Source organism: Buteo buteo, chromosome Z (genome assembly GCF_964188355.1).
Source record: "Buteo buteo chromosome Z, bButBut1.hap1.1, whole genome shotgun sequence".
Classification (NCBI taxonomy): domain Eukaryota; kingdom Metazoa; phylum Chordata; class Aves; order Accipitriformes; family Accipitridae; genus Buteo; species Buteo buteo.
Window position 1 is genome coordinate 11,518,238 of NC_134204.1, and position 22,697 is coordinate 11,540,934.

At 42.0% G+C, this 22,697-nt stretch overlaps 1 protein-coding gene across 4 annotated transcripts in view; it reads left to right on the forward strand.

Moving 5' to 3' along the window:
* The window catches only part of UNC13B (unc-13 homolog B), a 221,518-nt gene that overhangs the window by 177,436 nt on the left and 21,385 nt on the right, over window positions 1-22,697 (forward strand). For all 4 annotated transcript variants that reach the window (XM_075019433.1, XM_075019434.1, XM_075019436.1 and 1 more), the window contains 8 exons: window positions 586-712; window positions 6,818-6,914; window positions 7,705-7,848; window positions 7,987-8,064; window positions 9,065-9,142; window positions 16,249-16,337; window positions 19,526-19,678; window positions 21,615-21,738. In XM_075019433.1, coding sequence (XP_074875534.1) covers window positions 586-712; window positions 6,818-6,914; window positions 7,705-7,848; window positions 7,987-8,064; window positions 9,065-9,142; window positions 16,249-16,337; window positions 19,526-19,678; window positions 21,615-21,738 — 890 coding nt within the window. The remainder of the gene's footprint in view (window positions 1-585; window positions 713-6,817; window positions 6,915-7,704; window positions 7,849-7,986; window positions 8,065-9,064; window positions 9,143-16,248; window positions 16,338-19,525; window positions 19,679-21,614; window positions 21,739-22,697) is intronic.

The following is a 22,697-nucleotide window of genomic DNA, read 5'->3' on the forward strand; positions in this document are numbered from 1 at the left end:
TGGTCTGTGCTCAGGAAGGCAATACAAATAAGAAAACAGTTGCCTTCTGAAAGAGAAGTGTCATGAATTTCTCCAAACTGGGGATCAGGGAAGGCTCTAGCTCCTGTGTAACTCGTTTGAACTTGCTTGTGACATACTGTCAAACTCTAAGAACTTGATGCTTTCCACTCTTGTCTCTTAGGGGATGTAGTGTAACATGTTGGTATTGCCTTTGTTTATATCCAAGAATGAACAGATTTGCTCTTCTTGATTTGTTTCCTGCAAAGATGAAATCTGGACTGTCATATGTTAAATGGAAAGGCTGCAAGAGATTGCTCTATTTTTATTTCTTTGACAACCAAAAAAGTCTTTAACAAATGGAAGTATTAATTGGAGCTACAGAAATAAATTGCAGAGCCCCAGCAGTCAACCACGAAGAACCCCTGCCTGCTGCCAAAATCCTGTGTCATGAAGATTTTGTGGCACTATAGGTGCTTCATCCTCAAAACCATTGCATACTGCAGACATGCCTTATAAGACCCTCCTGTGCCTGATGCAGTGACCATGGTAAATTCAGACCTAACTGCTTTTTTTCCTTCCTTACAGAGCATGAGAAACACAGGCTGTGTAAAAGTGCAGACTATATGAATTTACACTTCAAAGTGAAGTGGCTGTACAATGAATATGTTCGTGATCTGCCTGCCTTCAAGGGAAAAGTGCCTGAATATCCAGCGTGAGTGTGTTATGTCTCCTATAGTAAATCCCCACTATCTGTCTCCTTGTGTTACCTTGAGGGTAGTCATTTGGTTCTCCTGTGGCTGCCTTCATGATACACTATTTCTTCACTCCTGATTTTCTGTGTTTATGTGCATGTTGTCCCCCCTGGTGTTCTGTGCCACTGTCCCTGACACAATTCAATCCCTTATTGTACAGTATCTCCCAAGATCTCAAAAGCTTTAACAATGGCATAGACAGTCTTTAAGCCACTTTATGCATGCAGCGTGAGCTTCGGTCAATTCTTGAACAGGAGACTTCTGGATGTATGCTTACATTCTTGTATTAAGAGATACAGCTTTATCTGTTTGTATGTGTGTGTATGAATGTAATATGTATACACACACAACATGATTTGTAAGTAAAGATAATGTTTTCTTTTTTTTAGTAAGACCAGGTTGTTTAGTTAGAAACATCAGGTAAGCTGTTGCTCTTAAGCTCCAAGCAATTGTTCACAACTTTTATTTAACTTTAAAAGAGCAGCAGTGGATTTCAGACCTGAAGAAGGTTTATGAGCCCCAAAAGTTGCCTGAGCAACCTGGAGAAAATACTGTAGCTGGAGTCCCACACTTGGTCTAAGGCAAGAGCAGGTGTGTTGTTTCTGACCAGTGTTTAACTGGTTTTCAGAACCTTTCAGTGATGGTTGCTCCACATCTCCTTCAAGCAGCTTTTTTCCCTGTGCTTCACTGTTAACCCTCCATTGAGGTCTGGGGGTTTAACACACTCCCCTTTTTCCCCCTCCAAATATTTCTTGCTTCACTTTGAGCTTGTTCTATCCTGTCCTACCAGCCTGGGCATGGAGAACAAATTGTTCCTGTTTTACAAGAGTAAAATGCTTTTCTCATGCTCCTTCCCAGTCTGGTTCCCGTTTGTTTCCAGCTTTCCTTGGAAGTGAGGTTTACTCATATCTCTCGAGCTGGTCTGTGTCTGGACATACAACACCCAGCTTTAAAGCCTGATGTTTCATCTAGACCATGCCTGGCACTGCCTTTCAGGCAGTTCTGCTGCTCTCACCTGCTGGCTTGATAGCAGCCTTCTGTTTTTTTTTTTTTCTTCAGTGGTATTGTTGACTAGTGATGCTTCCAGTGGGCCACAGGCCAGCTCCCAGGCACCCTCAACAGAGCGTCCCACCTAGCTGTTCTTCCCATCCAGTATATGACTGTTCACTACTGTCTAAATGCAGCACTTTGCACTTGCCCCTCCTGAAAAAAACATCTTGGCTTGGACTGTGTTTCCAGTTTGGCATTTTGAATTCTCTTCCCATCCTGTGGTGCACATAGTCCCTCAAGCCTGGTGCTAGCTGCATACTAATAAGACTTGAGGCAGTTGGTGTAATTGCTTAGCTTGGGCTGTGGGTCTTGCTTAAGAAATCAGGTCAGTGAGAGGCATTAACTCAGTCAATAGGGTGCTGGAGCAACAGTCTCAGAAGTCCCGTTCCCTTTGCTGTGCCCCTGAGGCTGTGCCTCTGAGTCAGTGCAGTCTCGGGCAAGCCATCAGATATTCTTAATCTCTCTATTTCTCCTGTGTAATCAGGATAATGATGCTCAGTTTCATTCTGCAGTTTTCTGCAGGCTGTTCTGCTCTGCTGGCCTTTGTGGTAGAGCTTCAGCGCTCATGTACATTTGCAGCCGCTGGCTTTGTTACTTCACTTGTATTTAGTACAATAGCCACATTGTCAGACACAGGTGATGTTTATTTCAACCATAACCCTCACCTGTCATGAAACATCCCCTTGGTATCAATTACAGCAATGTGCTTTTGTCCTTTGATTTGCTTCATCACAAGTATTTTTAGTCTTGAAGCTTCCTTAACCAAAGGAGTCCACGCATCAGGTTTGCACATCAGTAAACACTTTAGATGAAACTAAATTGCTGCTGTCCAGAGAACAGCTGAGTTGTCTGTCTACTTGACAGACAAGAGGCTATCCACAAACTCGCTTTTCATGTTGAAACAATGAGGAACCATGTTTCTGATAGCCTTGAGATATGATTGAATAAAGTGAAGGCTCCAAAGTATTAGAGCTGAAGTTTTTATACTCCCCTTATTTTCTGAAATTCAGCAGCAGTTTCTGAAACTGAAGTAGCAACATAGCTGGAAGTGGATCTTCAAAACTTCCTTTCTTCACTTTTTAGCTGCCAGCTAAAAGCTGTGAAGTGTCAGTTTCCGAAAACCCCTAGCTTTTTCGATGTATAAATAAGTGTTCTATGTTTTGTTTTAATACTGATGTTAGCATGCAGCTAGTATTGTAGCTTTACTGGAGACTACCTCCTCTCTGGTAGGGGAAGGCATTCCTTCCTTTGAAATCCTGTCTTATTCTTCTGGCTCACTGCATCAAACATAGTATTTATTCTTTTAGTCTTTGAAACCCTGCCTGCCTTCTTGCCTCTGCCCTTGCCAAGGCCCACAGGATGTTCATTGGGTACCCACATGCATCAGCACAGCAAATGAACAAGATTAATTCACCTGTAAAGTCTGAGACCACAGGAGCAAGGCTCATGGCCAAGCTAAAATTGCAGTCTTTTGTGTTACATTACTCTTGTGCAACCAAGAGAGGTAAACTTTCATTTAATCACAACGCACCACTCCCTTTCCTGGCAGGCAGGATTGAGGCATATTCTGTGCAAACGTCATTTGGAGAGGTTGTCTGTGCCATCTCGAGTCAGGCTGTGCTGACCCCTGCAAGCATAGAATGTCTCTGAAGCAGCACCATGAGCCTCTGCCTTGTGTGCTGGTGCGTGAGACATTACGGTGTTTGCTTCTAGATCAGTAATTGAAGCAGGCAAGGAAGAAGATATTTGCCATATAACCACATTTTGAAGCTATTTCTGCATGAAATCAGATTATTTTTATTAGTTTCTGTGCTAGATAATTTTGAATATTGTTTTGGATATGTTGCCTTCATGGTGCCTAGAGTCCCCCGTCACTTGCTCAGCAGCCCAAGACCTGAGAGTAAAACACTGTAAGGGGTATTTGGCCTAAGGTGACTCTAGGTTTGTGTTACAGCTCAAAGCACATTTTGGTCCTGATTGTGCCCCCGGACTGGAAGTATTTATAGATGATTTGTATCTCTTGTGTTTTCCTGCCAGCCAATAAAGGACGAAGTTGAGGCTGGCTTCGCAAATGTAGTTAGAGAATTTCCTGACCTAAGTGGTTCACTTTGCACTTAAACATTTGTATTAAACCTCTTTTGGGAGGTGATGCTTTTTTTATTGGGAGGGAGAACAAACACACCACCACCAACAACAACTACTCAGCATTACATTTTTGCCTTGCCACCTTTGTTTAGACAATTTGGTAAGACAGTGAAATACCTACCCACTTGATTTTGTGTATCATCATATGGTAGCCATAAAAATGGGCAATGATTGTTCTCAACAGTGAATGGCCCTTTCTTATGAATGTGGTGCAATAACTAAGGATGAACAATAATCAGGAAATGGCTCTACTCAGAGTGAAAATTGTGGCTTCTGGCACAAACAAGTAATCCTCCTTGTACATGGACCTATGACATGTGAAGCAGTCAGCAACTTGCAGCCTGGGAACTGTGAAACAGGTGGAAGATGTGTAGTTGCTTCCTTGTAAACTGACAGAGTTCTTTTCTAAGGATTGAGCTGTTGCTATAAAATATGCTATTGTAGTTTAAAACAAAATGTTGAAAGCTCAAGAAACTTGCAGCAGACTCCAAAATATGCTGACTTGTAGGAGCCTGAAGTGCCATTCAAAAGGAATTTTTCCAGAATACAGGAAGTCCATATGTCTGTGACAGTGTTCCACTGTTGCTGCCTATATTAAATAGGGCTGCACAGACAAGTTGCTGTTGGCATTTAACACTGTATCAGTTACAACTTCCAATATTAGCACTGATGTGCTTTATATTTCAAAGTGTAGAGAGTATTTAAGGCTATCTAGTGTTCTCTGTCTGTGAATTTGCTCTTGATCTCCCTCTCATGTCTGGCACATGCTTTCATGTTCTTTGCAAACTTAGCCCATAATTAGCACAATCTCTATGAACACTGCTGCCTGTTTAGAGGAGGCTGTACTCTGTGAAGCTCATGTAATAATCTTTTGTATGGACTGAAATCACACATGGGCACTTTTTTCCTTTATTTTTGAATGCTGTTTAGTAATATTTGAAATTAAGACTTACTTCAGCTGTGGTTTGTTGGCACTTACACACCACAAATCCTAGACAGATATTTAAACAAAGATGTAAGTGCTATGTTGTTGCTTAAACAGACACACCCTCCCCGCCTCTTTTGTACTATGTGAATATGTCCCACAGAGCAGAGAACAGAAGGATGACCACCCGTAAGATCCCATCACTGAAGCCGCTTCTTACCTTACCTTACCTTACCTTACCTTACCTTACCTTACCTTACCTTACCTTACCTTTGCACCTTACCTGGCCAAGGTGGGATTGTGCAGAAGCCTTTTGTTCAGTGTAGGAGGTAGCTCCAGACACCACCTCATGTAAGGCAACTTCTTGAGATACAGCAGTGGCTGTTTCAGCCACTGTTTGAGCAGAATCTTAGATTCTGCTCTACCATTTAGCTTATCCTCCTAAGTGAGGAGAAGGAACAGAGGCAAACTTTGCTGTCCTGCCTCTAGTACCTGCCTGTTTTGGAGACTTGACTGTATGTTGTGGTTTAACTCCAGCTGGCGACTAAGCACCACGCAGCTGCTCACTCACCCCTTTCCCCCACCTCTGGTGGGACAGGGAGGAGAATCGGAAAAAAGTAAAACTTGTGGGTTGACATAAGAACAGTTTACCGAAAATAAAAAATAATAATAATAGTAGTAATGAAAAGGAAAATAACAGAAAAAGAGAAATGAAACCCAAGAAAAACCAAGTGATGCACAATGCAGTTGCTCACCACCTGCTGACCAATGTCCAGCCAGTCTGCAAGCAGTGATCCGCCCCTCCCAGCCAACTGCCCCCAGTTTATATACTGAGCATGATGTCATATGGTATGGAATATCCCTTTGGCTAGTTCAGGTCAGCTGTCCTGGCCATGCTCCCTCCCAGCTTCTTGTGCCCCTCCTTACTGGCAGAAAATGGGAAACTGAAAAATCCTTGACTTAGTATAAGCACTACTTAGCAACAACTAAAACATCAGTGTGTTATCAACATTATTCTCACAGTAAATCCAAAACACAGCACTGTACCAGCTACTAGGATGAAAATTAACTCTGTCCCAGCTGACACTAGGACACCATGCTCCAAAGCTATTGATCCAGCACTTAACATGAACTAAGTTTGTGCTCCTTTAAAAGAAAACAGTGAAGAACTGCTTACAGGGCTGGCCAGTTTCGTGCAAGACCTAGCAGATGTGCTGTGCTATCACCAGAAGTTAATCTTACCCAAGCATCTTCACAGTGAGATCAGCAGCCCGTAGAAATGGGAGGGTGTTCTAGAGAAGCCTTGGGGAAAGGGAGAGCAGGATTAAAGTGGAGAAAACTAGCCCTGATTCTCCCTCCTAGGACTCCAGAAATATGTCTGTATCTGCAGATAAAGTGGCTGAAGGCCCCTGCAAAACAGGTGCTTCTTTTCCTCCCTTTATACTCATTTGCAGCTCTCATGTGAAAGATGGTACACCCAAATGGGCAGAAGGATAGTGTGCTGTCTCTCTTGACATGCAGAGAGAGTGTGTTTGGAGGTCTCCTTTGTCCTGTCCAGCACATGGGTGAAAGGGGAAGAAAAGACAAAGTGCTCTGAGATGATGATGCTCAAGGGGGAAAACCAGGATGCTCAAGGGAAGATACCAAGGAAAAGGAAAGATGGGAGGAGGACAAAACCAGATCAGGACCAACAGTCTGCAGAGTCTGGGCTAGGCTGTCTTCTGCTGGTTGAGCTCAAGTGATGGTACACGCCCTGCTCACCAGTGGCTTGTGTACAAGTAGGAGTATTTTGGGGAACTTTGGCTGCACACACAGATAACAGCATTCAGACGTCTTAACAGTGGTGAGCTTTCACAAGGCTTGCTGAAACAGCAGCACTGTCTGAGTCTGGTTGGGGCGCTCTGTTTCTTGCTGTAACTTGCTGTCTTTCCTGTCCCTCCTGCAGGTGGTTTGAGCAGTTTGTGATGCAGTGGCTGGATGAAAATGAAGATGTTTCCTTAGAATTCCTGCATGGTGCTCTGGAGAGAGATAAAAAAGATGGGGTATGTAGGTCACTCTGAGTGGAGGACTTGGCGCTATATCCTTCAGTACCCAGAAGCAAACAACACTAAATTCAGCTGTCATGCAAATGGAGGATGCAGCCCTTTTTGCTTGCTAAACAGCTGGGATACTCATTTAGTTTAGGACTTTTCTCTACAGGTCACAGAGGGCTGTTTAATAGCAAGGTGCATATCATTCATTTATGTCTGTTCTGTTGTGCTGCTGTTAATCTGTCAGCCAGTGGCTTGGTACTCTCTCATCTCTCTGTGTTTGTGAGAGGTAATTGAAATATAAGGCACTTTGCATGTATTTAGTCATGCAGTGAGAATGTGACCTTAATCCACTGACAGAGTAATCTTATTCTTAATCTGTTGAGTATTCCCGGTGGAGAGCAAGAGCCTTCCCATTTGTCCAGTGACTGTTGGTGCTGTAGTCTGTGATACTAATGTAAGCATTCTCTTTAATAACTAAATTTTAAGAAAATCTAAAAAAAGCTCTTTGCTCTCTCCTTTCCTCATTAACTGATATGCAAGCTGTACATTTTATTAAGGGTCCCAGCATCATGCTACATTTCCTTGGTGCTTGTTGTGGTATAGTTGGTGAAGGACATTAAACTTATAACCCAACAGAACTGGCTCCTCTGGGCATTTTGGAGAGCTTTTGACTAATGCTGGGGAAGATGTAGGTTTTGGTAAAGTTGTCCTGCCTCCAGTGTGGCAGATGATGGAGACATGAAATGGGTGTTTTTCAGATCTTTCCATTTGAGAGTGACTCTTTGTACTTCTGTTTTAGTTCCAGCAAACATCCGAGCATGCTCTGTTCTCTTGCTCAGTGGTGGATGTCTTCACCCAGCTCAATCAGAGCTTTGAGATCATTAAGAAGCTCGAGTGCCCAGACCCCGTCATTGTTGCTCATTATAATAGGAGGTTTGCTAAGGTAATGTCCTCAACATCCAGCTGTTTATCTTTTCCTTAGTGGGATGCAAAACAGTATGATGTTTCTTTTGTTTTATTTCCTGGAGTTCTCCTGCAGTGATAGAAGACAAGTAACAGTGCTTACATGTTGTCTTTGCAGACTATTGGGAAAGTGCTGATGCAGTATGCTGACATCCTCTCCAAGAGCTTCGAGTCCTACTGTTCCAAGGAGAAACTGGTGAGTCATGCTAAGCTTCTCTTCTGCCCTGAGGAGTAACATAATTGTCCTGATGAAACCAAGTTGCTCACATTGCACCTGACCATCTTGATGGTGTAAATATCTTCAGTATTGTTTTTATCATCATTTGTGTGCTTTTGCAGATTGAATTCTGGCTTGGCTGTAGAATAAAACTAGGTCCTGAAGTTGATCTGTGGGGTTTGGAGGCTGTCAGGTCCCCTTGAAATTAACTTCCACTCTGCCTGTCTGTGTGTCGCAGAGGTGATTAAAAAACAATTTAAAATGGGCACAGATTGGTCTGTAGATCTGGTGCTTAGCAGCACTCTTGGTTTACAGTTGTCTCCATCTAATTATCTTGCTGTTTAATCCTGAATTCAGTAAAATTCTATGTATTAAATAAAACAGGGCCTTATAATTTTGAACCCTGGGTCTGTCCCATGCTGGTTTTGCTATCACCCACACCTGTATTGGGGATGCAACTGCAGAGGGAAGAGTCTATTGCTCAGGCTGCCCTTGACTGTTGCTCTCAGTCTTGGCCTGGTGGGACCCGGCTGTGTCTCTGAATGCAGCTTTGGCTAGCAGTTCCCCTTCTCATCTGGGATGTACACCATTCACAGTAGTACATTGCAGCATTGAGAGACTGAAGGTGACACAGCTTGGACTCTTGCCAGGCATGGCAGGAGCTGCAGAGAGTTGGGCCTTGTCCTGAGACTGATTTCTTGTCTGCTTGTTCTCTGTTTGTGATAAAGCTGAGGAGAAAAATACAACAGCAGAGATATCCTGATCTGGGGATTCTATAACTGGCCATTCCATTTCAAGCTGGACTAAAAATGACTTTTCTCTTTTACATTTGAGTCCTGAAATCTGTCCATGCCCTACCTCCTGTTTGACCCTCAGATCTGCTGGTACTTGGGGAAGGGTGTTGAGGCACAGACTCTACCACTGGTGAAAATGTGTTGGCATCCTGAGCAGTAACAGGCACCTGCTTTTGTCCCTTCAGCCCTGCATCCTGATGAATAACATCCAACAACTGAGGGTGCAGCTGGAGAAGATGTTTGAAGCCATGGGTGGTAAAGAGGTAAGAGCACTAAGGGACTGAGTATTACTCAATTCTACTGCACTGTTACTAGGTTATTTGCATCATACTGGTTCTTGAAGACTGCAGTCATAAGGAGAGCCCCATGACACCTGGCACTCTAATAAGTGTGAGGGGACAGCCATGCCTGAAGCCTTTTCAACTAAATTTATCATAAGATGCAGGAGTGAATGTTTTGAAGCACAGAATAGCATGGAGAAGGAAATATAAGGTTACATACTGTGCTCACGTGGGCTGGATGTGGGCATGGCTGGTGGTTTCACAATCTGAAGAAAGACAGATAGGTCTGAGAACTGTTGACATTGAATCATTTTATGTGGCATATAAATGTGGGACAATACCTTTGGAACTAAATGTCCAATATCTAATATATTGCAGACATGCAAATAAGAGTTCTGTACTCATGCTTTGTTGCATACTCAGACGTGTCTATTTGTTCTGTGATGGCCATTTTTACAGAAATAAGGTTTTCCTGCCCCATATCACCATTTCTGTTCTGATATAATCCATGTATCTTTTTTTTTCTCTTCTTTTTTTCATTGCTTTTCAAGATTCGGGAAGATGAAGAAAAGGCTGCTGATGCTGATGTTAGGAAAAAATTATTTTCAAAGCCTAAGTGCATTTTCTTTGGTTGTGTTGTGGTAGAGCCTGTGCTATGACATGTATGCCAAGAGGAAAGTCAGCTTTGCTGATGGGCAGCTCAGTTCTTGCCTGTATTGCTGTTTCAAATCTTTCTTGTGCACAGTGGCAGAGTTCTATGAAGTGGCAAAAATCTCAACAAATAGACTTACACCATGAGGCAAGGAAAACTGCTGTCGTTATTTTGCATATGATCTCAACAATCCTAATTTCTGAGCCCTACATCAAGAACTAGCATTATATGCTCCTAGCTGTAATAGCAGTGGTAGCTAAATGCTGATTTTTCAGGAAAAAATAAACTTGTGATGAAATGTTTGTGAAGTGGTTTATAAAGTTTTAATCCACGTGCACCATTTAAATGCATTTAAATGGATTTAATCCATTTAAAACCTTCCTCAGGAGGTGTAAGTAAGGCAGAACAGAGGTAATGAATCCACTATTTCCCCTGTACTGTGGAATCAAAAGAAGAATAGGGGAGAGAAACCCAGACTGTGAGCAATAAAACGTACAGGGAGAAATGTGGCAAACACGCTAGGAAGCTGGGTTTTGGAAGTGATTTTTTTCTTTTCTTTTCAAATGCTGCTTGTTCACTTCATTAGGCTGCCGCTGATCACCAGAAATAAATTGTGTTGTGTTAGGTGCCTGCATTATTTGCTATTGCCAGGGGTTTCCCTCTTGGTAACTATGTAGTACTTTGCTTCTTGACTTGAAACCTGCCAGGTCCTCTGTTTTGCTAGAGTAAACAAGGTCTTGTCCTAGTCTGAGTAGTCCTTTTTCTGATACAGGTTGAACCTGACCAGTGAGTAACAATTGGTGAGACAACAGCTTTGAAAATAGAACGTGTAGACAAACATGCTGCTGGAAATGCATCTATGGGTTTTATCTTCTTCAGAAAGGGCAGTTCTTACTTTCTGTGACAGATTTGATTTACATTCATCTCTACATCACACAGTAGCTTGCACAAAAGTAACCATTATCCTGACTGCTCTACCCAAAAAGGAACTGCTTCCTTGGGGGAGTAAGAAAGTAGCATAGCGGTATGTCCTGGTTGTCTTGAACGGTTCACCTTTTTGTGTTCTCAAAGTTGGTGTTGTGGACTAGGTACCAAATATTCCATTGTTCCTGTGGCAGGTATGTTAGACATACCATGCGTGAAGCCAGACCTTGGGGATTGGTTTCAGTTAATGGGTGCTTTGGCTTCATCTGCTTCTGATTCACAGATCCATCTCCATCTACAGCTATAGCTGTATAGCACTGCACAACTCTGAAAAGCTTTGAAATACTACTGCTACCTAGGCTCTTTGCCAGTGGGTCCAAAACCCACTCATATAGAAATCCATCTCGCTTACTCCCTTTTGCAGCAAGGGAAACGAAGGGACAGGGCTCACCCATAGTCACCCTGCAGTGTAATGGCGTAACATGGAACAGAAGTGCTTGCCCACTACTATTTCTTGAGATTGGGCTCCTTGATATAGTGCCTTCTTTTACTATTTTTTTCCCCCAAATGAGGAATTGTACCTTTGCCCCCCCCTTCTCTTATTCTTTTTCCAGCTGTAGTACTCAGAAGGCACAAAATGGCAAAAATTGCCCAGCATCTCTGGGTTTAATGTGTTGACATCATTTGGTCTGTGAACATTACTAGTCAGAAACAATAAGGACAGCAGCAGAGCTTTGAGAGAGCTCTGTGTGGAGGGATTTTGTTGGGTCTGTGCTTGAGATCTCAAGGCAGATATATATATTTGCACACATATATATACACACAGGCACACAGAGAAGTATCTTAAATGATTTTTAGGATTTATAATTAATACTTTTATTTCTCTTCTGAGCTGTGTTGATTTCACAGGATCAAAACAGCTTCACTGTGGCTCAGTAGCATTCTCAGACATACCTGAAGCATGTTTTGGAAAGGCAGCATTTATGGAGTGGCAGGTAGCATTAAAAGCATAATGAACAGTGGAATCAGGCGGTGAGTCGTGGATGGAAATTGGGTACATGAATACCTTTTGAAACCTTTGATTCCTCTGAATCATCTCCGATACACCCACAGAAAGGAGATTGTAATTTAGCTCAGTGCTAAAGCGGGCTCTATAGATTCATTGCTAGTGTTTGCCTGAACTTGGCCCCATTTATTTAATTATTCATCCATTATCTTCTAAAAACTAATGTAACCTGCATTTTTTACCCATCTCTGCAGTTTTCCTGCAAACTTCAGCCTGCTCTGTGTGCTGTCCCTGACACCAGAATAAGCCTTTCTCATTTCGCTCAAGAGAGATGGCTTTCTGCAGTCCATTATTTTGCTTAGCTTTTCATGAGTTATGAACTCGTGGCACAAAGGTGCTGTACCGCATTGCCCACTGCTGGAGTCTAGAAGTGCTGTGGAAGCCTAGTTTAAAACATTTCTGTACATTTTTTTTTTAATCCAAAGTCAAGCATGTGAGGTGAGTGTCAGAGAGAAGCACTGCTTAGGGAACCCAAAGAATTAGCTGCTGAGTAGCAGCAGATCGTCATCATACAATTTTCATGCCTTCAGTTTCAAGCTATTCTGTATAATTAATGCTTCAGGAAACTCTCCTCTTGATGCTCAGCCAAGTTAGCCCACATTTTAAATCCTAAACTAGCCACCTGAATAACAAATTGCAGGACAGCTTAGAAACAGCCAAGACTTGATAGGAATGTTCTCAAAGCATTTGCAGTATCTACTGATGGCTCCTCTTTAGCATCCTATGTGCCATAGCTGGTGCCACCCTAGTATTTGAGAAGCTGGCAGATGTTGTTTGGATTCAGTAGTCCAGGTTCGTTACTTTTGAATCCTATAGGAAAGTGGGGAGATGCATGAAAATTCAGTGCGAGTCCCTAAAAGGAGGTTGGGTCTGACTGAAGAGAGGAGTTACCAGGGGCTAGTGGAAGGAGGCAGAACAAAAATCAGCAACTTCAAGCTAGAGCTGGATGAACTCTATAACTTGCATAAAGCTAAAATAGGATAGAAGGGCAAAATTCTCTAGCTGCTGATATGTCATATCAGACCTGATGATTTCACAGGTTCTCTGGCTTTAAGATGTGAATTAACATCTTTAACCTTCTAGAAGGCAAGAGCTATGTTTCTCCAGCTACAGAGGAGCCTTCCAGTTCTGGTTGCTCATGCTTCACCAGTGTGTGTAGAAACCAAAGAAGAACTAATGACATCTCTTGGAAAACTTGCAAAGTTCACAGCAAATTCTTAAACTCATGGTTTCTATTTCATCCATGAGAGAAGCAGGAGAAGGTCAATCTAAAGTGAAGTTCATAACGCTATGCTGTAAATGCCATCATTCAGATTAGCAGAGAACTTGAGGTTCCAGCCCTGAATGTGCTTGGATGAGACTTCGAGGCCCGGATTCTCTTAAGTGCCAAGACCCAAATCTTTGCAGGAAATTAACAGGGCCCTGCTTTCTTCCCTGAAATTTAAATATGGGGTTACCACTTCCCACTTTGCATGTACCTCAGTTTTCTGTATTGCACATTTAGTCTTAACCAAGGAACTGTGTCCGTGCCAGCCATTACTTCCACTGGAATTGCAGCACTTGCTCAGAGATCAGAAGCCACCTCACTGTGGGTACTGTCCCGTGTTTTGCACAGAGAACTTTTCATTAGCTTTCTTCCTCTGAATCATCTCCAATACACCCACAGAATGGAGATCATAAGCCTGCTGGGCTCCAGCTTCTGATAGAAATTGTCTGGACGTGACATATGGCAGTGACCCAACTGCCTAATACTGCTTTCTGCTTTACTCTACCTGCTTTCTGCTTTACTCTACCAGCCAGATTTATCATGCAGTCCAAGTAGCATTTCCTGCTGTCAGTGGTAGATGGTATGTTTAGAATTCATTGGCTGAGCAGCAACAGCAAAAAGTACACTGTTTCATGTGAGTGCTGTTATCATTCCTTCACCATATTGACAAATAATAGTTTGCAGTTACACCACATCCTACAGGGACTCTGTAACTAATGTGTGATTTATATATGTGAAACAGTAGTACACACCTACCGGCACCTTCCTAGTGGACTTAGATCCCAGTCAGGTAATTCCCCCAAATTTGCTTTCAAGCCAAAGCGTGCCAATACCTAAGTGTTAATGATTAGTAATGTATTATGTGGACTCCTCCTTACATAGTAGCAGTTGCTCAGAAGACAGCAGCCTTTCTAGGTTGACAGAGGAGTTGATGGATAGTGAACCAGAGTGCTTACCACCAGGGTTTGGCTTCCTGAGGGTGTGGCTGGACAAAGTTAAATCTGGGCAGCTGTCTTGCCAGTTGCACCCAGAGAGCTGTGAGCTGATGTTCTTTCTGGAGGAGAGTACCTTGCCACAGATAATGGAGCTCATCCTCTTGGCAAACCATTGCTCCAGCTTATTGGTCCCTTCTTGCAGTAAAGGGCTGGCAATCAGCGTTTCTTCTGCTCTCAAGAAGGTCAGTTTGCAATCAAAATGTACAATAGCAAGGAGAAGCTTAGAGGTGGTTGGTGAGCTCTTCACCTCACAGTAACACAAGTCATTAATTGCATGGTTCATGAACCAGGGCAATAAGTTGTTGATGCTGACCTCAGACATCCTCTGGACTTTGTAACACATGCGTCTGGTAGCTTATAAAGAATTAGAAGTAAATAGTGAGGAATAAGTGTCTTGTGCCAAATTCTTCTGGCTTTTTTTCTTTTTTTTAACATGGAAAAGCAGTTACTTGAAATGTTTTGTTGAATCATGAACTGGTCCTGCCTCAAATCTAACAGAAGTGGCCAAAATCAGAGAACTGTTTGGTGCCATTAATTGTAGATAGCAAACCAGACAGCTTGTGACTCATTGCCCCTTTACAGTAGAAGGGAAGGATGATGTAAGGGCAAGACAAACCACCACCAATAGATGCTGGTTTTGTTTTGTTACCTACAAGCTTGGCTAGAATGACTGCTGATTGGCATGACATTAGCTTCCTTCTGCCTTTGTAGAGTAAGGGAGTTATAAAGATAATAGAAATACAAATTAACTTTAATAAAGGAAAAATAAACAGAGCTAGCAATACCTGAAGTTATAAGCCTTAAGTAAGCATCATTTGCTTGGGATTTTTTTAAATTATTTTAAAAATTGTGATCCAGGAGTTTCATTAGCACAGGTTCAAATGCATAATAGTGTCAGCTTTCTGTGCCATCTTACAACAGGAAAGTGAACTGATCAGATTCCAAATCCCCTAAGGCTTGGCTTTGTCTGACAGATGCTGAGGAATCTGAAGAGGGCTTCAGCATTGAATATAGAAGTGGGAACTCCGATCATGCTCAAATCCTGTATAGCTGTATGCGTGCATATACCGTAAAAATCTAAACTGATTTTTAACCACTTTACTGGCCTCTGGCTCATCACATTTGTAAAGAGATGCTCTGCCTTAAAGGTAAAGGCTGAAGCTCTGAATGCCAAATGCAAACATTTCTGGAAGGTTTTTGTTTTGCAGGCAGCTTGCCTGGCTGCATATAAAGGCAAATCTGTTTTACAAGTTACTTTTTCAGAGCAAATAATCCCAAAGAATTCAACATGTGTTGTTATGTATACACATAGATAGGTTGCTCAGAAGTGGCTCTTTCCAGGCTGGAGGGATGACTACCATTGGAATACAGGGTACTGTATTCACAGTGTGAAAACAGGTGGCTTTGGGCCGATAATAATGGAGCAAGCACTTTTTTACTGAACATGCCAAGGTGTCAGGAGCATCCATGTGGTGCTTGGGGCACTTTTTTTGTTTGTTTTGTGAAGTCTTCTCTGAACATTTGTATACAAAAAGCTGTCTGGCTCCATGTGAGTAGAGTTACTTGTGCTCAATACCCGTAGCTGGGATTATGCTTTCCAAAAGTGATCAGTGCACAACAGTTCCTGCCATGATATTGTGGCCAGATTTTCAAAATAGCTGGGGTCCAGTCTTCTGAGAGCAGTAGCTGAGTCAATCTTAAGTTTGAATACTTGACAGCAGGGTGGAAGGTGAAATAGCATCTTTCAAGACCATGCATGGAGAAATGCACAAGTAAATAACATCCAGTCTGAAAAGCCCTGTCTCCTTCTAGACTTAGAGGGGTGAAATGACCCGTGAGACAAAGGTAATGCCCAGTGCTTGATGATTTCTCAGCCTGCTTACTCTGTTGGCCACAGGGAGTTCACATTCACTTTCTTGCTCAACCTTACAAATATCAGGAAGGGTATCAAAGGGTATTGGAGCCTGGGGAAACCTCTTGCTGCTGTTTAGGCAAATAACTGTTGATGATTTCACAGCTTCTGTAACAGCAGCAGGCAGAGAAGGAGAGCATCCTAGCTGGCAAGAGTCCAGCAGTCACAGTTCACCTGCTTATTAAGAGTAGCCTCAACAGTGAGGAAGAGCACTGTGAAGGACAGCAGACTGCCCTCTGAGTTCAAGCTAAGTGCTCTTCTTTCATCCACAGTTGGATGCAGAAGCAAGTGACCATCTCAAAGAGCTCCAGGTGAAGCTGAACAATGTTTTGGATGAGCTGAGTGCTGTGTTTGGTAACAGGTGAGTATAAGGAGGTCCCTGTCCTTGCAGCATTCCTTTCTTTTCTCTAATCTCTTTCAGTCAGGCTAAGAAGAGAAAAGAAACTTGTGTCAACTGCATTATATTTTTCTTTTTGTCATAAATTCATGGTCTTTCAAATACTGAGACTATCTAAAGAAGTGAGAAATGTTTTTAAAGTCTCTCTTTTCTATATTGCTCTGCTTAGAAATGTAACATGGAGATCTCTCAACTGTGAAATGTATTTGAATTACATGGAGTGATTTTTTTCTGTAAGTAGTGCTTGTCGGTAGCAGAACTGCCTGCTCCTTTATTGCTCAGAAAGCAGTTTCCAGCTTAGCATTTATGAAGCAACATTCATGTTTAAATGTTCTGTTCTAAATGTATGAAACAGCTGACTGATTTCTAGTTGTTAAATTGATATTGGAATAAAAAGGAAACAGGTTTAGAATTTGAGATTGACTTGTTCTAATGCTGCAGTGAGTGGTGTTTTCTAATGTTTCAAGGGGAGGAGCTCTTTAAAATATTGCCAGAGTAATTCATGGCAATTAAGTTTTATTGCAAATCGTGTTACCATTTACCTGAGGATAAAAATGTGCTCGATTTCATAATAATTTTGTAGTGAAACATAAAAGATGTCAGTTAAGGAAAATCTAGAAATACAGGGCTCCCAACTGATCTTCGAAAACAGCCACTTCTCATGATAAACCCCATTCATTTCATGTTGTGCTTTATAAGAAGATTAATGCAGGCATGAACTGTAGTATAGCTGAAACATGGGCAAGGGTAATAAAGCAAATTGTACCAACTTGGTCTCCTACAGTCTACAGATTTGCAGTACTTATGACCAAAAAATCACGGTGGAAATTGTCAGTGACTGTTTGGATTTCAGCACACAGAGCTAAGTGAGGAGATAAACGAGGAGATCCCATTGCCAGTATTGGATGCTATATAGCAAGAAATGGAGAGGTTCAAACTGTAACTGAATTGTATCGATAAGGTTCATAATTAGATGGAGGATGAGTGAGAAATCGTAATTAGGGGGTGAATTTTGTTATCTGAAACCTGTCTCCATGGTGTCACTGCTATAAGACAATTAAGGTACAATCTTGACATTTGCAAATATGATTTAAAGAGATTATTCAGTATCAGCATACATACCAGGGAGTGTTTTAGAGAGATGTGCCAGCAAGAGATGTAGCAAGTCAGACAGCTCAGATGCTTCGCTCATTCCTTGACAGTAATAGGGAATGAAAAGCAGAGCTGCAGTTTACTGTATAAGCAAGATCTTCTAAAGGATGTAAATGTGGGAGGTAAGACAGACATCCACAATATTCTGTGCAGAGTCTGTAAACAGTTGTTCCTACAACACTCTGCACAGCTGACACTGCAGATCTTAACTTTTCTTCATCTATGTGAGATAACTGTGCCTGCTGGGAAAGCAGCACAGATCCAGAGAGCCTCAGCACCTTTGTGCTGAGAGAGGATTATGTTTGGACACAGAAGTGTTTTCTGCTTTAAAGGATATCATAGAGAAAAGGAGTCTTGAAAGGGTTTATACTTCACGCAAGGCTAGCTGCTCTTTTGTTCTTGGAGGCTCTAGGAGTGAAGGAAGGAATTCCTGCAGGAATTAGGGAGCAGAAGGCCCTGTCTGACAGCATAGGGGGGGCTGTCTTTTAACTTGCTGCTGCCAAGGGCTACTGTTAAGCTGTACATCTGCACAAACTTCACTTTCAGGTGAACCTGTTCCCACAGTAACTAATATATCATTTTCATAATTGGTGGCAATTCTGCCTGTGTTAATTTTTATCTTTTAAGGGATTCTGTTATTTTTTATATCCTGGCTGGGGGTTTACAGTATCTTGAAGCAGGGTCCTGCAGTTGATGGGAGAATTGTGAGGTGAGATTAGCCTGTAACAGTACAGGGATTGTCAGCAGTACAGGAAATTCTTTGTACTGTTTTGTTTGATGTGACTTATGTCTCTGGTTAAGCTGTCATTGTAGCCACAACTGACTGCTGCAAGCCACTCTTTGCTAGGGACAGGGAATGTGGAAGTGGAGGCTGCATGGAAGAACAGCTCTGGAATTGCTCTTTGGAACTGCACTAGTGAGAATCAGGCTAGAAGTGAGGAAGAGGGACCATGAGGCTGGAGGTGGCAATGCAGGAGAGGAAAGAGATAATGAGGTGGAGAAGGAAGGTGAGAGCCACAGGGCAGAGGAGTTGTATGCTGGCACCCAACCCACAGATGTCCTAGGTGGCTCACACAGCCGAAGTTCCACTTGTGCAGACATAAAGCTGACTTCCAAACCTGTGTACCTACTCTTAAATCTCTACCCTAGCTCCTACACTGACTTCTTTTCCTGGTTTCAAAGCTTTGTGCTGTTAGTGGATAGCTAAATGTCACTTGTAATGCTTGTTGTTAGTAACTGTACTTTTAAATGTCAAAGCATTTTCCTTTATTCATTGAATTGATATGTTGACAGCTCTTCCGATCTATTCATCATTTTTAACCATTGTATTATTTCATTTTGAACCTCCTCTTAGCAATAAGAGATGGAAAAATAACTGTGCTTTAATGCCTTGCATGTCACGTCATTGCAGTGACACTGTTGCACAGCTGAGCCCCACATCCCATTTTGACACTTCGATATAGCATGGACTGTATGGCAGTGGACTGGTTTCAGTTGGTGTCTGCCTTCAGGCTCTCTCTATTATTTTAAAGACTTACCTTATGATGGGTCATAACCAGATTACTGCTGATGGACTCTTGGGTGCTCAGAGTTGTGCATGCATTGTGCCACTGCTCCATACAATAACCCAATCTCTGTGGTGTGACACCCTGTGTAGAAAGCAAAGATACAGCAGCATGCTTTGAGCTAAGAATAACAGCATTTCTTGAAATCAGGAAAGGATCATTTATTTTTGCAAGCTGAATGAAAAAACTCCTCTCAAACATGATTGTGTCTCATGTTCAGAGGTGGTAGGCTGTCTGTGGATGATGGGCATAAGGAACTGGATAGCATACCCCTTGGTAGCAAATACAGTAAGGAAATGAGCAGCAAATCTCAGGAAGGACCAAGCATGTAATTGAGTGCATTATTTATGGACTTGCAGTATTTTTACCTTATGTACTAGACCTGAGGTTTCTGCCACTGATAATCTTGTTTTTGCCTCTCTCCTATCTGCTCAGCTTTCAGACTCGTATTGATGAGTGTGTCAAGCAAATGTCTGATATCCTCTGTCAAGTGAAAGGGACGGGAAATGTTGCTGCTAATGCCAGAAACACAGTTGCACAAGATGCAGATAATGTCCTGAGGCCATTGATGGATTTCCTGGATGGAAAGTAAGGAAGTGTTCAAATATATGTTACATACACAGTACATCGGATTGGGAACACGATGGGGAAGGCAAAATAGCTCCATGTTCTTGGATTGTTCTTGAGATGTCCAGCCTCCAAATTTTCAGGAAGAATTAAGGTCTTTTTTTCCCATATCTGTCTGCATCTCAAGCCATGAGTCACCTTTTCAGCCTTCATTCAGTGCCAGAGCACACTCTCAATTCTCCTTTCTCCCTCTGGCAATTATAGCAGTCAGCAAAACACACTGCTGATCAGGTAGTGGGAAAGACTGAAATTCTAAATTTACTAGTTACATTTTTTTTCCTATACAAATTGTACTGTAGCTAATTAGAAAACATATTCCAAACCACATTTACATACTTGTTACATATACTACTCAGTATCCCAGTCATGTTAAGCGTGTGTGTTCTAGACACACCTGGTGCTGTTCTGACTAGAAAATAAGTTTCTGAACTATGTGATGTACACAAACTTGATCCATTGCTTTAATTAACTGTTGCCATTAACACCATGCAGCATGATTCAGCTGTACAGGGACTTTTTGTGGCTAACTGCACGTAATTCTCATCAGCTAAGCCTTGAACTATGAAGAGGAATAGTTTTTAATCATTGTAGAATTTAAACTTCTTGCTGATGCACAACAGTTCTTTATTTCGAAAGGGGTGGCCAGCAATTTTCATAATAAATGCTGTGAGGGATGTGAAGCTTTATAAGTTTAAAATATAGCTTCTTTTGTTGCTCTTTGTATTGATTGTCCCATCTTTCTTTTGGGTCACCATGTAGTAAGTGACTCTCTGCAGCAATCATTACCTCTACAAGTCTTCTCATTTGAGCATTTTCCATGCTTGCCTTCATGAATGCTGAAAAGCCACCTTCCTTTGTGTCACTGGGAGCTTGGTATGCTATGGGCTTTTCATCCAGCTGTGGAGCAAGTCATTTTGATTATGATAATCTGAGCCTGTATTATTTTCTTTCCTCCTTTACAGAAGGAGAGTCTTTTTCAATGCTTCCTGCATCCTACCTACATCAGTCTTGTCCCTGTTCAGTTTTGTTCATATACTGTCTAATGAGCTGTGAGAAGAAGGGAAATCTGGGAGATGTTACACAATGTAGAAGAGTCAGCTATTGCCTGTTCACTGCTACTGGCTTCAGTGTTCCTGTTTTGTAGCTCTCCCAGTGTGACCAGTAAATGCTGAAGTCCAACAATCATTTTGAAGAAGAATCTAACATTTCTTGGCCTTTTTGGTAGCCTGTACAATAATAAAGGAGGACAAACTAGGGAGATAAAGGAGAACTTCTTTATGTAAAAGCAGATAAATATATGGCAGGTGATTGGTGGTGAATGCAGTTGCAACAAAATACAGAGGAGGAGTCCGAGAAATGCTTTGAGGTGGTTATAGAGATGGAAGAATTAGAGACTTCAGCAGCAATCAGAAGGTGTGCAGGAACTTCTGCATAACAGTCTGGGAATTATTAATTTAGATATTCAACAAAAAGCATTATAATAACCCCTTGAAGTTTAAAACCTATTATTCTGTATTTGTAATTTTTTCCTATATACTCTGGAAACCTGATACGTCAGGAAGTATCTTCTTAAAGGGAACCAGTTCAATGGTACCTGCTCTTATTTGGACTACTCCCAACCACCATAATTTAGTGATATCTTCTGTAATTCCCAGGTCAATAAATAGAAATGATTGAGATCATACATGTCAATAATCCATTTTGGCCAAACATCTTTAGTGCTAGAACTCCAAGGGTGAAGACAGGCTGTACTTTATCAAAAGGAAAGATTTTTACCCTTAAAGCAATTGTTATGACAAACTGCTTTGGATGGGGCACTGATTCTTCCATACACACCCCTTTTTTCCTTGCAAACTGCATTCTTTGAACTTACTCAGTTCTTGTTCTCTTCCTGCAGCCTAACACTGTTTGCGACTGTGTGTGAAAAGACGGTGTTGAAACGGGTGCTGAAAGAGCTCTGGAGGGTGGTAATGAATACCATGGAGAAGCTGATTGTGCTGCCTCCTCTTACAGACCATACGGTAAAACATTTTCTCCTTCCTGACTCATAGCAGAAAGTGTTGCCATTGCCTGTGTAACTCATCTCCTCGACCTAATGAGTCATCTGTCCAGGTAAATTTGCCTGCATGTAGCCTGCCTGAGGATGGAAAAATATGTCTGTATCCTAGTAAAATAAGAGAGCAGCTCTATTTATAGTAGGGTTGCAAGATACAGAGCACACTCTTCAAAATCCATGATCCAAAAGGAGTTGCCATCAAGTGTATCAAATTGCATTGGTTAGGGATTTGCAGTCCCTTAAAGAGAGCTGTGTATGTGGGATTATTGGGCAGTTAGTGTTGTCTTCATGGCATTAGATCAACACCTTAAACGCTTTTGTCTAATTGTTGTCATCTGTTAGTCAGGTGTCTCTCTGTATAGACATAGTTAATTTGGGCTTGCTTTTTAATGACACCATCCCACGTTTTACCCCCCAGAAGGCTTTAGCATCAGTATGGGCTGGCATAATTTCTGTATCTGTGACGTTGGGGAGTTGGGGCCACGTCCAGATAGTTTGCCTTCAAAGGTAGTCTTTTATATAATTGTTCAGCTGTGTGGACATGCTGGATGAATGTGTGTCATGAATGTAGTGATGTTTTTAACAATGGTGGATTAACTCTTCCCAAATTTTGAGAAACCACGGAAACTGATTAAATGTCAGTCATGCGTGCCCAGCTGCTCTGGGGGACGATACTCAGTTGGAGGCAGTGTGAAGTTTGGGCTATAACCTCATTATTTGGAGATGATCCAGAACTACTTTTCATCTCTGTGTTGGATCAAACTTGCGGTCTGTGGCTAATTCATGCTGATGTATTTTTTTCCCCAGTAGTGAGTTGGACAATAGTGGTTTTCACCATTCAGCAGTTGCCTACTGTATTTTGAGTGGACTTCTTGGGTTCAGTGCCTAGAGAAGTGATGCAAACCTGCATCTTGCCCTAGGTGT